General features: G+C 47.4%; 1 protein-coding gene across 4 annotated transcripts in view; it reads right to left on the bottom strand.

The window, feature by feature from the left end:
• YEATS2 (YEATS domain containing 2) overlaps positions 1-10,825 on the bottom strand; it is a 121,026-nt gene extending 110,201 nt beyond the window's left edge. The window contains exons 1-2 of one of the 4 annotated variants that reach the window (XM_070072401.1): positions 10,614-10,806; positions 2,023-2,089 (exon numbers count right to left, since the gene is read on the bottom strand). Coding sequence is in view for 2 of the 4 variants with exons in the window: in XM_002716492.5 (XP_002716538.3) it covers positions 10,129-10,183 (55 nt within the window). In the remaining 2 variants the exon portion in view is untranslated. Of the gene's footprint in view, positions 1-2,022; positions 2,090-10,128; positions 10,323-10,613 lie in introns of those variants that run through there. The other 3 variants (XM_070072402.1, XM_002716492.5, XM_008266625.4) reach the window with 3 other exon arrangements.
• Positions 10,826-14,482: the final 3,657 nt, after the last annotated feature.

Below are 14,482 nucleotides of genomic sequence, written 5' to 3'. Positions count from 1 at the left end.
TCATGACTTTCTACCTGGAGCTGAGATTCTGGAAAGAAAACAAGCACCTCAAAACATAAAACATTTTTTGTAAGTTTTTTTTTTTTTTAGACCAACACTGCCTTGCCTAGAAAAATCAATCCATGGCCGGCGCCGTGGCTCACTTGGTTAATCTTCCGCCTGAAGCATCAGCATCCCATATGGGTGCCGGATTCTAGTCCCAGTTGGTCCTCTTCCAGTCCAGCTCTCTGCTGTGGCCCGGGAAGGCAGTGGAGGATGGCCAAGTGCTTGGGCCCTTGCACCCGCATGGGAGATCAGGAAGAAGCACCTGGCTCCTGGCTTCTGATCAGCGTAGCTCTGGCAGTAGCGGCCATTTGAGGGGAGTGAACCAACGGAAGGAAGACCTTTCTCTCTGTCTCTCTCTCACTGTCTAACTCTGTCAAATAAATAAAAATAAATAACTAAAAATCAACCCATGTATAAATACCTATGATTACATTTTTCTAGAATCATGCACAGTGGTGATTATACAACTTTGTGAATATACAAGAAAACTTCAAGGAGTTCATGGAAAATGGAATTAAAAGATAAGCAGAACAAATAATTTCTGCTATAATGTGATATGTGTTCCTAAAATTTACTGTTCTATGTAAAACTGAACAATAAAAATCACATGGCTTTAGGGTAAACACAGGAGTGGCTCATCATACTCAAAAACCTCATAAGAGGTATTTAAAAACAGAATCAAGTAGTATTGTTTTATATATGTTAAGTGAGAAAGAAATATGCAGTTACTTCAAAGACTTCACGGAAAAACAGAATTAAGTTTATTTTAGTGCAAAAAGTAGTTTTTTGTTTCTTGGTGGTTTTTTTTTTTTTTTTTTTAATTTGACAGATAGAGTTAGACAGTGAGAGAGAGAGATCTTCCCTCCATTGGTTCACTCCTCAAATGGCCGCCACAGCCAGAGCTACGCCGATCCGAAGCCAGGAGCCAGATGCTTCCTCCTGATCTCCCATGCGGGTGCAGGGGCCCAAGTACTCAGGCCATCCTCCACTGCCTTCCTGGGCCACAGCAGAGAGCTGGACTGCAAGAGGAGGAACTGGGACTAGAACCCGGTGCCCAAATGGGATGCAGGCGCTGCAGGCGGAGGATTAACCAAGTGAGCCACGGCACCAGCCTGCAAGAAGTTTTTTTATAGTACAGTTTTCCATAACCTTTTTTGGAAAAGTTTAATTATTTAGCAAAGACATACATACATACACACACACACACACATACACCAAACCCCCACATCTTCTCCTTCATTACCCAACTGACTGCAACTGCCAGGGCTAGGCCAGACCTAACACAGGAGTCAGGAACCCAATCCAGGTCACCCATGTGGTTGGCAGGGACTGAACCACTTGAGCCATCACAGCTCCACCCAGGATGCACATCAGCAGGAAGCTGGAATCAGAAATGGAGCCGAAATTTGAACCCAGACACTCAGATATGGGATTCAGATGTCCCAAGTGGCGTCCTAATTGCTATGCCAAATGCCTTTCCATGAACTTTGCAGCTTTTTTTTTTTCTTTTTAAAGATTTACTTATTTATTTGAAAGGCAGAATTAACAGAGAGAGAGGGAGAGAGAGATCTTCCAACAGCTGGTTCAAATGGCCACAATGGCCAGGGCTGGGCCAGGTTGAAGACAAGAGCCTGGAACACCACCCAGATCTTGCAGATGGGTGGAAACAGCCCAAGAACTTGGGCCATCTTCCACTGCCTTCCTTGATGTATTAGCAGCAAGCTGGATCAAAACAGGGCAGCCAGGACTTGAACTGGTGCTCACATTGGAAGCTGCTGTCATACTGGATGCTGTGCCACAACATAGGCCCCTCCATGAAGTTTTTGAAGACAATTCATATGCATAGATTTCAACATGTAATTTTCACAAAAAGTTTGCAAGAAAATTAAATTTACAAATGAATGTGCATTTTCTATCAATTTTTTTAAAAATACCCTTATACATACAGGCTACAATATACTTTGCCTTGAAAAGTACCTCAAGTTTGCTTGTAGAAGCTGGTATTGAAAGGTTACAACTTGCACAGTGGTAAAAGGAGAGTTATCTGAAATGAACAGAAAGGTTTTTTTTTTTTGTTTTTTGTTTTTACAGGCAGAGTGGACAGTGAGAGAGAGAGACAGAGAGAAAGGTCTTCCTTTTTTGCCGTTGGTTCACCCTCCAATGGCCGCCGCGGTCGGCGCGCTGCGGCCGGCGCACCGCGCTGATCCGATGGCAGGAGCCAGGTACTTATCCTGGTCTCCCATGGGGTGCAGGGCCCAAGCACTTGGGCCATCCTCCACTGCACTCCTGGGCCACAGCAGAGAGCTGGACTAGAAGAGGGGCAACCGGGACAGAATCCGGCACCCCAACCAGGACTAGAACCCGGTGTGCCGGCGCCGCAAGGCAGAGGATTAGCCTAGTGAGCTGCGGCGCCAGCCAAACAAAGTTTTAACACCAGAAATGGAGGCATGTGGCTCTTAATACATCTGAGATCACTGGGAGATGTTTTAGGTTGTGCGCTTGTATGGCTGGTTCAGCACAGTAGTTATCTGCATTCACCCAGTGTTTCTTACAGATGAAATCACACAGAAGCAAATGTGAAAATCACATTACACTCAGAGAGTTCCCACACATTTATGAATTACATAGGAACAAATTTTTTTTTTATAGCAAAACTAACTGCACTACTGAAAGACTAATGCAGCCATTAAAAAGAATGTGCTGATTTGGAAACACTTCTAAATTGCATAGCAAAAACAGCATGCTGCAGAATAGTGTGTATAGTGTGTATGTTTCTATTCCGAATTTCTTCGTAAACTAGAGGAAAGGGAAGAGAGATGAAAGAAATGTTAATATATGCCTGGAAGGAACATCAAATTGATTAGTAACAGTTGCCCTAGACAGTGGAATTTGCTTTTCATTGTATTCTGGAATACCATGTTTGGATCTTCTAACTGTATGCACTTTTTTTAGGGAGAAAAATGACAAAAGGACCAATATGGCAAGTGAATTTATAGGTGTCTGTGTGTCTCTCTTTTCTTATTCCTTCTCTGTATGTTTAAAAAGTCACAAATATAGAGACTATGCAACCACTGCTGGTGGGAATGTAAAATGGTACACTTTGGAAAGGTTTGGCACTGTCTTAAAAAGCACCCCTACCATATGATCCAGTCATTTCACTCCTAGGATTTTACTCACGAGAAGTAAAAGGATATGCCCACACAAAGACTTGAACACAAAAATTAATCGCAGTTTTATTTGTAATAAAAACTTAAAACCCAAAATCCATTAAGAGGAAGAATGGGGGGCCGGCGCTGTGGTGCAGCGGGTTAATGCCCTGGCCTGAAGGGATGCCCGTTCCAGCTGCTCCACTTCCAATCCAGCTCTCTGCTATGCCCTTGGGAAAGCAGTAGAAGATGGCCCAAGTCCTTGGGCCCCTGCACCCAAGTAGGAAACCCAGAAGCTCCTGGCTCTGGATCAGCACAGCTCCAACTGCTGCGGCCTACTGGGGAATCATCAGATGGAAGACCTCTTTCTCTCTCTCTCCGCCTCTCCTCTTTGTGTAACTCTTTCAAATAAATAAATAAATCTTTTAAAAAAAAGGAGATGGGGGCCAGTGGTGTGGCTCACTTGGTTAATTCTCCGCCTGCAGCGCCAGCATCCCATATGGGCACCAGGTTCTAATCCCAGTTCCTCCTCTTGCAGTCCAGCTCTCTGCTGTGGTCCGGGAAGGCAGTGGAGGATGGCCCAAGTGCTTGGGCCCTGCACCCGCATGGGAGATCAGGAGGAAGCACCTGGCTCCTGGTTTCAGATTGGCGCAGCTCCAGCCGTGGCGGCCATTTTGGGGGGGTGAACCAACGGAAGGAAGACCTTTCTCTCTGTCTCTCTCTAACTCTACCTGTCAAATAAAAAAAAAAAAAAAAAAATCTAAAAAAAAAAAAAAAAAAAAGAAGAAGAAGAAGATGACCCAGGTCCTTGGGCCCCTGCATCCACGTGGGAGACTGGAAGAAGCTCCTGGCTCCTGGCTTTGGATCAGCACAGCTCCGGCTGTTGTGGCCAGTTGGGGAGTGAACCATCAGATGGAAGACCTCTCTCTCTCTTTCAAATAAATAAATAAATCTTAAAAAAAAAAAAAAGGAAGAATGGATAAACAAATTATCTATCTATACAATAAAATATACATACAACATGAACTGACCTTAAAATGATAATGCAAAGTAAAGGAAGTCAGCTTGTAAAATGAAATTATTCCATTTATGTAAAATGCAAACTTGCCTAGAGTGACAGAAATTTGACCAAGGGTCATCTTAGGGGAAGGGGAAGAATAGGGAAGGGGTGGCTTCACACAGGAATGAGGAAACTTTTGGCAATGATAGTTACGTTCACTGTCCAGCTTGGGTGGTTTCACAGGTGTACAAATATGTCAAAACTTATCAACCTCTACTCTTCAGATGTGTGTAGTTGATCACATGTCAAATGTACCTCAATAAAGTTGCTTAAAAATACACATATGCACAACCTTTAAATACAGCCTACCAAAAAAAGTAAAGAATGTACAACGCAAACCCTCACACATTGCTGGTGAAAATATAAAATGGTGCAGCTGCTGTGGCAAACAGTTTTGTCATTCTCCAAAAAGTTAAGCACAGAATTGCCATTTCACTCCTAGGTATATATCCAAGAGAACTGAAAACATGTGTCCATGCAAAATTTTCATGTGAATATTTGTAACAGCCAAAAAGTGGAAACAATCCAAATGCCTAAAGATGAATAAACAAAACGTGGTTGTACCTATCACATAAAATTATTAGGCATCAAGTAAAGAAGTACTAATCATGCTATGACAGATAGGAACCTTGAAAACAGCATGCGAAGTTAAAGAAGTGGCCATGTGTTGGGTAAGTCTAGTTATAGGAAATGTTCAGTAACAGGCAAATCTATAGACAGACGAAGTCGTCGACATGGCATGAAGAAGACTGGAGTGGAGAAGTCGTCGACATGGCATGAAGAAGAGTGGAGTAGAGAAGTCGCTGACATGGCATGAAGAAGAGTGGAGTGGAGAACTGTGATTGACTAGGAACAGGTACAGAGTTTCTTTCAGGAATGACAGAATACATGGAATTATATAATGATTTTGGTTGTCCAAGTTTTTACCAAGTACACTAATTATCACTGAAATTACACACTTTTAAATTGTGACTTTCAAGTTATGTGACTTATCTCTGAATTTTAAAAGTATAATCCGCCGGTGCCGCAGCTCAATAGGCTAATCCTCCGCCTTGCGGCGCTGGCACACCGGGTTCTAGTCCCAGTCAGGACGCCAGATTCTGTCCCGGTTGCCCCTCTTCCAGGCCAGCTCTCTGCTGTGGCCAGGGAGTGCAGTGGAGGATGGCCCAGGTGCTTGGGTCCTGCACCCCATGGGAGACCAGGAGAAGCACCTGGCTCCCAGCTTCGGATCAGCGCAGTGCACCGGCCACAGCAGCCAAAGGAAGACCTTTCTCTCTGTTTCTCTCTCACTGTCCACTCTGCCTGTCAAAAAAAATTTTTTAAAAAGTATAATCACACTCACAAACTAATTTTTAAAAGAAAATAGAAGACAATCACTAATGCATCCACAACTCTGAATGAAAACACAACCGATAAAGTGGAAGTCCCTTTAGCCCCACTCAGCCCCCTCCACACCTCACTCTTCAGATAAGCAGAATAAACAATCCTGGGCTAGGAGAACTAGTTCTTCTACCTCTCCTGGTCTGCAGTCATCAGAGTTCGCATGCCTGAGCATCTCATAATCACCTGCTAATGGGTTTGGATTTCACCTCTACTTTCTCCCCCTACTGAATCCTGCAAGAATCAAATCAAATTCCAACTCATGCATAAAGAGAAATACAGCTTTGTAAACTTTTTCTTACTGCCACAGAGCAGATATATATATAGATAGACAATCTACTTCATTACATCTTGTCTTCTATGAGAGAAAAGCACCAACAACCCCCACCCTGCCCTGGGCAGCACAGAAGACAAACTGGGGGGGACAGGATAAAAGGCGAGCAAATGGAGGTCAATCTAAGCAAGCAACAATGGAGATTCAGATAAAAGTCCACGACTGAAGACGACGGAAAAACCATCTGAGAATGCATCAAGGAAATACTTTCAAGACAAGGTGAGGCAGTCATGCAAGCTGCACTCACAGATCTACAAATAAAATGTTAGTTCTCCTCTTTCCATATAATAAAAAATAGTTTATAACAAACTACAGTGCAAATGCTGAATGAAAATGAAGGCATTTAAAATTGTCTAAACAGGAGCTAGTGCTGTGGCTTAGCGGGTAAAATCACAGCCTGTCACATCAGAATCCTATTTGGGCATGGGTTCCTGTCCCGCCTGCTTCTCTTCCAATCCAGCTCCCTGCTAATGTGCCTGAGAAAGCAGTGAAAGATGGCCCAAGTTCCTGGACCCCTGCCACCCAAGTGGGAGACCCAGATGCAGCTCCTGGCCCCTGTCTTCAGCCTGGCCCAGCCCCAGCTGTTGCAGCCATTAGGGGAGTGAACCTGGAAGACCTCTCTCTCTCTCTCTCTCTCTCTCTCTCTAACTCTGCCTTTCAAATAAATCTTTAAAAAAAAAAAAAAAAAAAGTCTAAACATACTGGGGAAACCACACACTGTATGTCAAGCCACATATTTTTACTGTCTAAAGACCATCTGACAATCAATTAGAAAACAAAAAGGGCAGAGAACATGAACAGAAATTCACGAATGGTCAATATATGAAAAAATGTTCAAATGTACTTGTAATCAAGGAGTGAAAAAAAAAAAAAAACCTTTTCCACACATTAAATTCAGTTTGGGAGGTGGGGAGTGGGTGCTTGGTGTAGTGTTTAAAATTTTGCTTAGGATGCCTGCATCCCCTATTGGAACACTTGAGACTGGCTCCTCATTCCAGCTTTCTGCTAATGCACACTCTGGAAGGTAGCAAGTGATGGCTCAAGTGGTTAAGTTCCTGACGTTATGTGAGAGCACTGCACTGAGTTTTACCTGGCTGGAGTCATCTGTTACAGGTACTGGAGGAATGAACCAATGAATGGAAGCACTCTCTTGCACTCACACACTTTCTCTCCATCTTTCAAATAAGTAAAATAAATAAAATCTTTTCTAAAAAAATAATAGGCCAGTGCCGTGGCTCACTAGGCTAATCCTCCACCTGCGGCGCCGGCACCCTGGGTTCTAGTCCCGGCTGGGGCGCCGGATTCTGTCCTGGTTGCCCTTCTTCCAGTCCAGCTCTCTGCTGTGGCCCAGGAGTGCAGTGTAGGATGGCCCAAGTCCTTGGGCCCTGCACCCACATGGGAGACCAGGAGAAGCACCTGGCTCCTGGCTTTGGATCAGCGCAGTGCGCAGGCCACAGCGCACCAGCCACAGCGGCCACTGGAGGGTGAACCAACGGTAAAGGAAGACCTCTCTGTCTCTCTCTCTCTCTCTCACTGTCCACTCTGCCTGTCAGAAAAAAAATAATAATAAGTTTTAGGTGAAAATCAAATACCATGAAGAAGGGGCATGTTTTCTGTTTTAAAGAATTATATGGGGTCAGTGCTCTGGAGCAGCAGGTTAAACCCCTGGCTTCTGGCATGGCACCCCATATGAGATGAGTCCCAAATGCTCTACTTCCTATCCAGCTCCCTGCTGATACACCTGGGAAAGCAATGAAGAATGGCCCAAGCCCTTGGGCCCCTACACTGACATGGGAGACCTGAAGAAGCTCCTGGCTCCTGATCAGCTCAGCTCCCGCTGTTGCAGCCATTTGGGAAGTGAACCACCGGATGGAAGACCTCTCTGTCTATCTCTCTCTGTAACTGTCTTTCAAATAAATAAATCTAAAAAAATTTTTTTTAAATATTTACTTGAAAGGCAGAGTAGCACACAGAAGAAGAGTCAGAGACAATCTTCCCTGCTGGTTCACTCCCCAAATGTCTGGGCCAGGCCAAACCTAGGAACCTGGAACTCCATCCAGGTGTCCACATGGGTGGCAGAGGGCCAAGCACTTGGGGCACCTTCTACTGCCCTTCCAGGTACATTAGCAGCAGGCTGGATCAGAAGCAGTGAAGTCTAGATTCAAACTGGTACTCCAAAATGGGACATACCACAATGCAGGCCCTGGCGAACACTTTTTCTAATTTACTGTTTTCACTCTCACATCCCTGTTGAACTACAGTAATCTGCTTTCCACTTCCCACTTCTAGAACTGTGGACAGCATACCAATAACCAAACAATAACCTCCATGTTGTCAATTCCATTTAATACACATCTCAGCCACCAATAAGAGGACTAATTCTCCGTCTTCCAGAAACATACCCCTCTCTTGGCTTCATGACACTATGCTCCTTCTTTTTCTCTTAACTCACTGGCTGTTTCTTGGGTCCCAGGTTCAACCTTCTTCCTCTACCAGACCCAAAAGAATTTCAGTTAATCCTTTTCACTTCTTTCTGCATTCTTTCCATAAGTGATCTTACTAGTCCCATACCTCTAAATGGCATCCATATTTTGATTATTTCTAAAATTTTATCTCTAGCTCTACAATTCCCCATATTCTACACACACACACATCTAACTGCTTCAACATACCCCATAACTAATATGCAACCCAAATTTTCTATTATTTTTATTTATTTGAGAGGGACAGAGTGAGCCTATGGGATGCCCCCTCCTGCCCCCCATCTGCTGGTTCACCCATCAAATGCCTACCAATGGCCCAGGCTAGGCCAAACAGGAAACCAGGAGCCTGAAAGCCAGGATACAGGATCTCAACTCAGGTCTCCCATATGGGTGACTGGGCCCCAATTGCTTGTGCCATCACTGCTACCTCCCACAGTCCACATCAGCAGAAAGCTGATGTCAGGAGCTGGAGCTGGGAATCTAACTCAGGAACCCTGATGTGGGACATAAACATCCTAACTGGCAACTGAACCACTAGGTCAAATGCCCACCCCTGCACCTCAAATTCAACACATCTGAAACAGAAGTCATCATTTTTACCATCTGAAATTTCTCTCACTGGGCCAGCGTTGTGGTGCCACAGGGTTATGCTGCTGCTGTTGACACTGGGATCCCATATCATATCCCAGCTGCTGCGCTTCTAATCCAGCTCCCCCCTATTGATGCAGATGATGGCCCAACTGCTTGAGCCCTGGCCACCCACAGGGGAGCTCAAGATGGAGCTCCTGGTTCCTGGCTTCAGCCTGGCCTAGCCTAGCCTAGGGCCCTGGGGAAGTGGCCCAGTGGATGGAAGAGTTCTCTCTCTCACTCTGCTTTTCAAATAAAAAAAATCTTTAAAAAGTTTGCCTTTTTCTTTCTCATCTCAGTAAATGGTGCATCAGCTGTTCAAAACCAAAATCAAAACAGCAAAGATTCCTCCCTTTCCCTCACCAATTCATCTCCAAGTCTTCTACATTCTACCACCAAAGTATTGTTCAATCCTTTTAATCCTCGTCCACCTCCAATGCCATAGGCCTAGGCCAAAGATACAGCAAACAGCAACTTAAAGGATCTCCGATCTTCCACCCTTGCCTCCTCCTCCACCCAGTCTACCAACGATGCTACCCACCTACCTGTAATCTTCAAAGCCTTCCCAGGAGCACTGAACTACTAACCACTATCTTTGAGAAAGATATCCACAACCAAAAATACACACTCAGTGGCAGTATCTCTAGTCAGGAAAATCAGCGGTACTTTTCCCTCACTTTGCTTGTCTGTATTTTAAATTTTTCTATGATAAACACTTGCTACCTATTAAGGGGAAATGATATTGCTGAAAATATGGACTATCCCATCGCATTTTCTATATGTTACCGAGAAAAGGGAACAGAAAGTGTGGATCCACTCTAATGGTTAAGAAACCTGTTCAGATGCAAACACTCGCAAACATGTATCCTAACTCTACGAACGGCTGGTCAGAGCTGGAGAAATACCAATGGTATTTTTCCGCCTCTACTTCTCATTTTGTAACATAATTACAACCATAACGGGGGTGGGGGGCTGTTATAAAGTCCATCTCTCCGGGGCCCCTCGGCCCTCACCGCCAGCCCAGCACAGCCCCCCAGCCGCGCTCAATCCCACCTGGCCGCGGCGCGGGCGGGGGTGGCGGACGCAGCTCCGAGGCACATTCCAACATTCTTTTGCTAAACCCACAACTTGCTGGGGCCGGGGCCAGATCTTCACATCTGTCTTCAATACCATGGGCAGACCGCCAGGCGGAACGCCCCAAAAGCGCGGGCCACCGCGTCTCCGGGGCCGTCCCCCGCCCCCTCAGAGAGCGCCGGTCCTTTTGAAAGGAGCCCCCTCAGTCCGCGTTCCGGTTCCCGCCTCCGACGCTCCAGACACGCCGCCCCAGCCGGCTCCTCGCGATTCACTGCTCCCGGCAGCCACCAGCTCCCTCCCTGCCCCCTTCCTCCGCCCCGGGCTCGCCGGGTCCGGCCTCCGCAGCCGCGGCCCGCGGGATGGGGGAGGGGCGCGCACGTGCCCGCGCCACCCCCGCCCAGACAATGCCCCGGAGAGCGGGGCGCGCGCCCGACCGGCCCCATCCCGCTCCCGCCAACACTCACCCTTCTGCTGGTTCCCAGCGACGGCGCAGGCCCCGCCCCGCTCCGGGAGCGGGCACAGGGAGGTGAGGGAACAGAAGAAGCCCCGCAACGGCGGCCCGCCACGAGGCCCCGGAGACCCCGCAGCCCGCGGAAGCACACAGCTCGGAGGAGCTCTCCCGGTCCGTTCCGCCCCGCACGTCAGCTGTAGGGGCGGTCCGGGGCGCGCGCGCGAGGGCGGCAGTGGCGGCGCGCGAGCGCGCGCGCGCGGAGGCCCAGGGCGGAGCTCGCAGAAACGTGGGTGGGGCGGGGGCGGGACTTGCGGGGATGGGGGCGGGGCGGCGCTGCCCGGGCTCTGACTCTGGGCTGCGTGGCCCAGCTGCCTGGGGTTGCGGGCGTTGGTTTTGGCAAAGGCACTGTCATTCATCATTTTCCTGCTAAAAAGATGGCGCATCCCAGACCCAGGCTTAATAGAGTGTTCATTCTGCCGGCATTTATGAACTTCCATGGTAATAACAACAGTGACTGATTTTCGTGTGTGCCTTCTCTTGGCAACCTCTGAGGGAGGGATGCAAACAGCTATTACTAACCCGTTTCATAGATACGGAAGCTGAGGCTGGCAATTATGTCCTTTCTAGGTCACAGAGCTAGTTAGTGACAATCCAGGAAGTCGCTGTCCCCCTAAATAACCCTTGAGGCCAGTCTTCTCTTTGCTTGTGCTTACTACCCTACCCAAGACACCACCATGTCTCTGCCCAAGCCTTCAGTCGCCTCCCAGCTGGTCTCCAGGGACTACCTGTTTCGTCCTTCTCCCCCATGCCTTCCAGGCACTGTAAACATTTACCACTAGAGTTTAGTGGTGATTGTAGGGCAAAAACTTTATGAATTTTTTACACTCTATCCATATTATCATATGCTGAAGTATTTGAAGTTTAGGATTTACTCCTGTGTCCCCAATAACAAGCTCAGTGCATTGCACATCGTATGTGCTCAAAAACTCTTTGTCCAATATATGAATTGGAGGGACAAGAACTAACTCCCAAGCCCGGCATGACGGGGCAAAAGAGGAGTTTATATTACGTCACCTCTGGCCTTCTATTAGGGATAAAAATAGATGAACAATATTTGTTCAACAGATTTTGGTTGCATTTCTATTCCGCATTTCAAGCACTATGTTAGGCACTGAGCAAACAGAGGTGGGTAAAACAGGCTCCTGCCCTTATGACATTTTCAGCCTAATTATCACTTGACCGGGAAACTTAATCTAACTGAAAGGTCAAGAAAGACTTCCTGGAGCCTTAAGCTAAGACTCAAAGTCAGAAATTGGGGAGATAAAAACAAAGGTCACGGAAGGAAAGGGAGGGTGAGAGGTCAGGATGAGTGTGTGGACATTCCTCCACTCTTGGGGTCTGACCATGAGCCAGAGGCATAGAAATATGCAGCTAAGCGCTGAGCAAAGTGGATGCCCACACCACTGGTCTGCTGGGGAGTGCTGCCAAACTCTGGGAAAAGGCTCCCACTGAGGGGGCTCAGAGCAGCCGTGGTCCTGGAAAGGCTGACATGATGTGCTAGGCCTCCTGAGCTTGCAGGGAGAGGGCAAGGGCTCCAGACTCCCTCGTCCTCTCCTTACCAGACTCTCTCCATGCAGAAGGTAGCATGTGAGAGCCGTGGACAGGGCACTTGGCCAGGAGCCAGCTGCTTCCAAAGCAAAAGCCTAGTAGTGGTCAATGGATGGGCAGGGAATGGCCGCAGAATGTGGCTAGGACCCCGAGGATGGGCAGAGTGGAGGCTGCCAGCAAGAGCTGGAGTGCTCCTAGCTCAGCTGGTGATGTTAGCAGAGGTTGTAGTGGGGTTCTTGTCTTCAAGCAAGAAAGAACTCAGACGTGAAACAGAGAGCAGTGGTAAGCAAGGTAGCAAGGTTTCTTGGGGTAGGGCATCCGTCAGAACGAATGGGACAGAATCTAAGAGTCACTCAGATGGGGGAAGCAAGGTTACGTGGTTAAATGGAGAGACTACACCTGGCAGGCCAGGTGAGCAGCTCCTAGCAGAGAGCTGGCTGAGCAGGAAGTCTGTGTTCAGACTGGGGCTTATAAGGGAAAGGAGTCCAGTTCTTCCTGCTGTTTCTCCTCCTCCAGGGCAAAGCATTTGCTGAGTGTAAATTGGGAAGATTTTCTCCCCAGGTTTTACTACTCAGTGCTATCAGATGGGGGGGGGGGGGCACAGGCATGGGCACCTGGCTGAGGCACTTCCCCTAGGGTGCCTGCCTTGGAGGAAGGCCGAGAAGGTTTTATTGCTCCATGTTATTGGGCCAGGTAACCCATCTGGCGCTGAAGAGAGAGGGTTCTCCTGGGGAACTTCCCTTGGGGGAAGGGCTTTGACCACCTGCTAAGTTATCTGCATCTGGGCAGGACTTTGTAAGTGTAAAATACTGGGCTGATTCTGAGGCTGCTGCATTCTTCTCCAATGAAGCTTTGGTTTTCCTCAGGCCCCTTCCACACACATAGGCTAATTTCTAGCTTCCTACCTAACAGTGAGAGGAGCAGGGGTAGGGAAGAGGGGGTGAAAGATGAGCTGTCAGACTCAGAAGGCACCAAAGCAACTGGGCATGTGCTTGCCAGCCCTTTCCCTCAGCGGCTGAGGCTGGCAGGGCGGTGGTGGCAGGAGTGACCCGGGACATGTCAGCAGAGACCAGTGAGGTTCCAGGCCACAGCTCCCAACTCCACACGCAGATCCGAGGCCCCTGCTGCTGCTGCCTCCCCCGAGGACTCCCCTGCACCTCAAGGTACATCTCTACATTGTGCTATTTTGAGGAGTTCAGAAAGGACTGCAATTTTGGTTGCTATGCTAATGGTCACTCAGAATGAAACCATCTTAGGCCAGAAGAGAGGGACTCAGATAATTTTCATTGGAAACTTGACATTTAGCCCACTTTCCAGTATGAGAAAGCTTGTGTCATTTAAAGGGAAAGAATCGGGCCGGCGCTATGGTTAAAGCCCTGCCCTGAAACGCTGGCATCCCATTTTGGTGCCAGTTATAGTCCTGGCTGTTCCTCTTCTGATCCAGCTCTCTGCTATGGCCTGGGAAAGCAATAGAAGATGGCCCAAGTCCTTGGGCCCCTGTACCCACGTGGGAGACCTGGAAGAGGCTCTTGGCTTCGGATCAGCGCAGCTCCAGCCGTTGCAGTCATCTGGGGCATGAACCAGCAGATGGAAGACCTCTCTCTGTGTCTCTACCTCTCTCTGTAACTTTTTCTTTCAAATAAATAAAATAAATCTTTAAATAAAAATAAAGGGAAAGAAACTGGACGCACATTTTTACACATATGCATGCAGAATGTGCATTTCAGTAGCAGAAATCAAGCTCTGTTGATATAGGGAGGCAGATAGGATTAACTTGATTAGATTCATGAGCTGAAAGCCAAGCTCCGCTTCTATGTGATCTCATCTGTATCCGCTCACCTGCCAATCAAAATACATAACCACACCCCTTTTGGAAGTGGATAAAAGGCTAGGGAAGCACACAGGGTCACCTCTAGGTGTGAGGCCTTTTGGCAGCGCCTCACCTTGTTTGCTCACCCTGTTTGCCCATGCTCTGTATGGATTTGTGGTCACTTCTACCTGTGGGGGTTTTTCTTTCCAGGCCGCTCCTGCCTATGAATGCCTGAACATGGCCCTTGGTCTGCTCTCTGCCTGGTATGAAACTCCTGGTTCATTTTTCTGATCACCTTCTCCCTTTTATAAAGCCCTCATCTTCCTGTGTATTTCTCTGACTCTAAATCAATTTTAAACCTTACCATGTCATCTGTTTTATTTGAGCTGGTATTTAGAATTCTTATCTAAATACATGGCAATGGCCTTCAAATATTAATCTTAGAATGATTAATAATTTTAAAT

This window comes from Oryctolagus cuniculus, chromosome 4 (genome assembly GCF_964237555.1).
Source record: "Oryctolagus cuniculus chromosome 4, mOryCun1.1, whole genome shotgun sequence".
Classification (NCBI taxonomy): domain Eukaryota; kingdom Metazoa; phylum Chordata; class Mammalia; order Lagomorpha; family Leporidae; genus Oryctolagus; species Oryctolagus cuniculus.
This window is presented reverse-complemented; position numbering and strand designations above follow the sequence as displayed.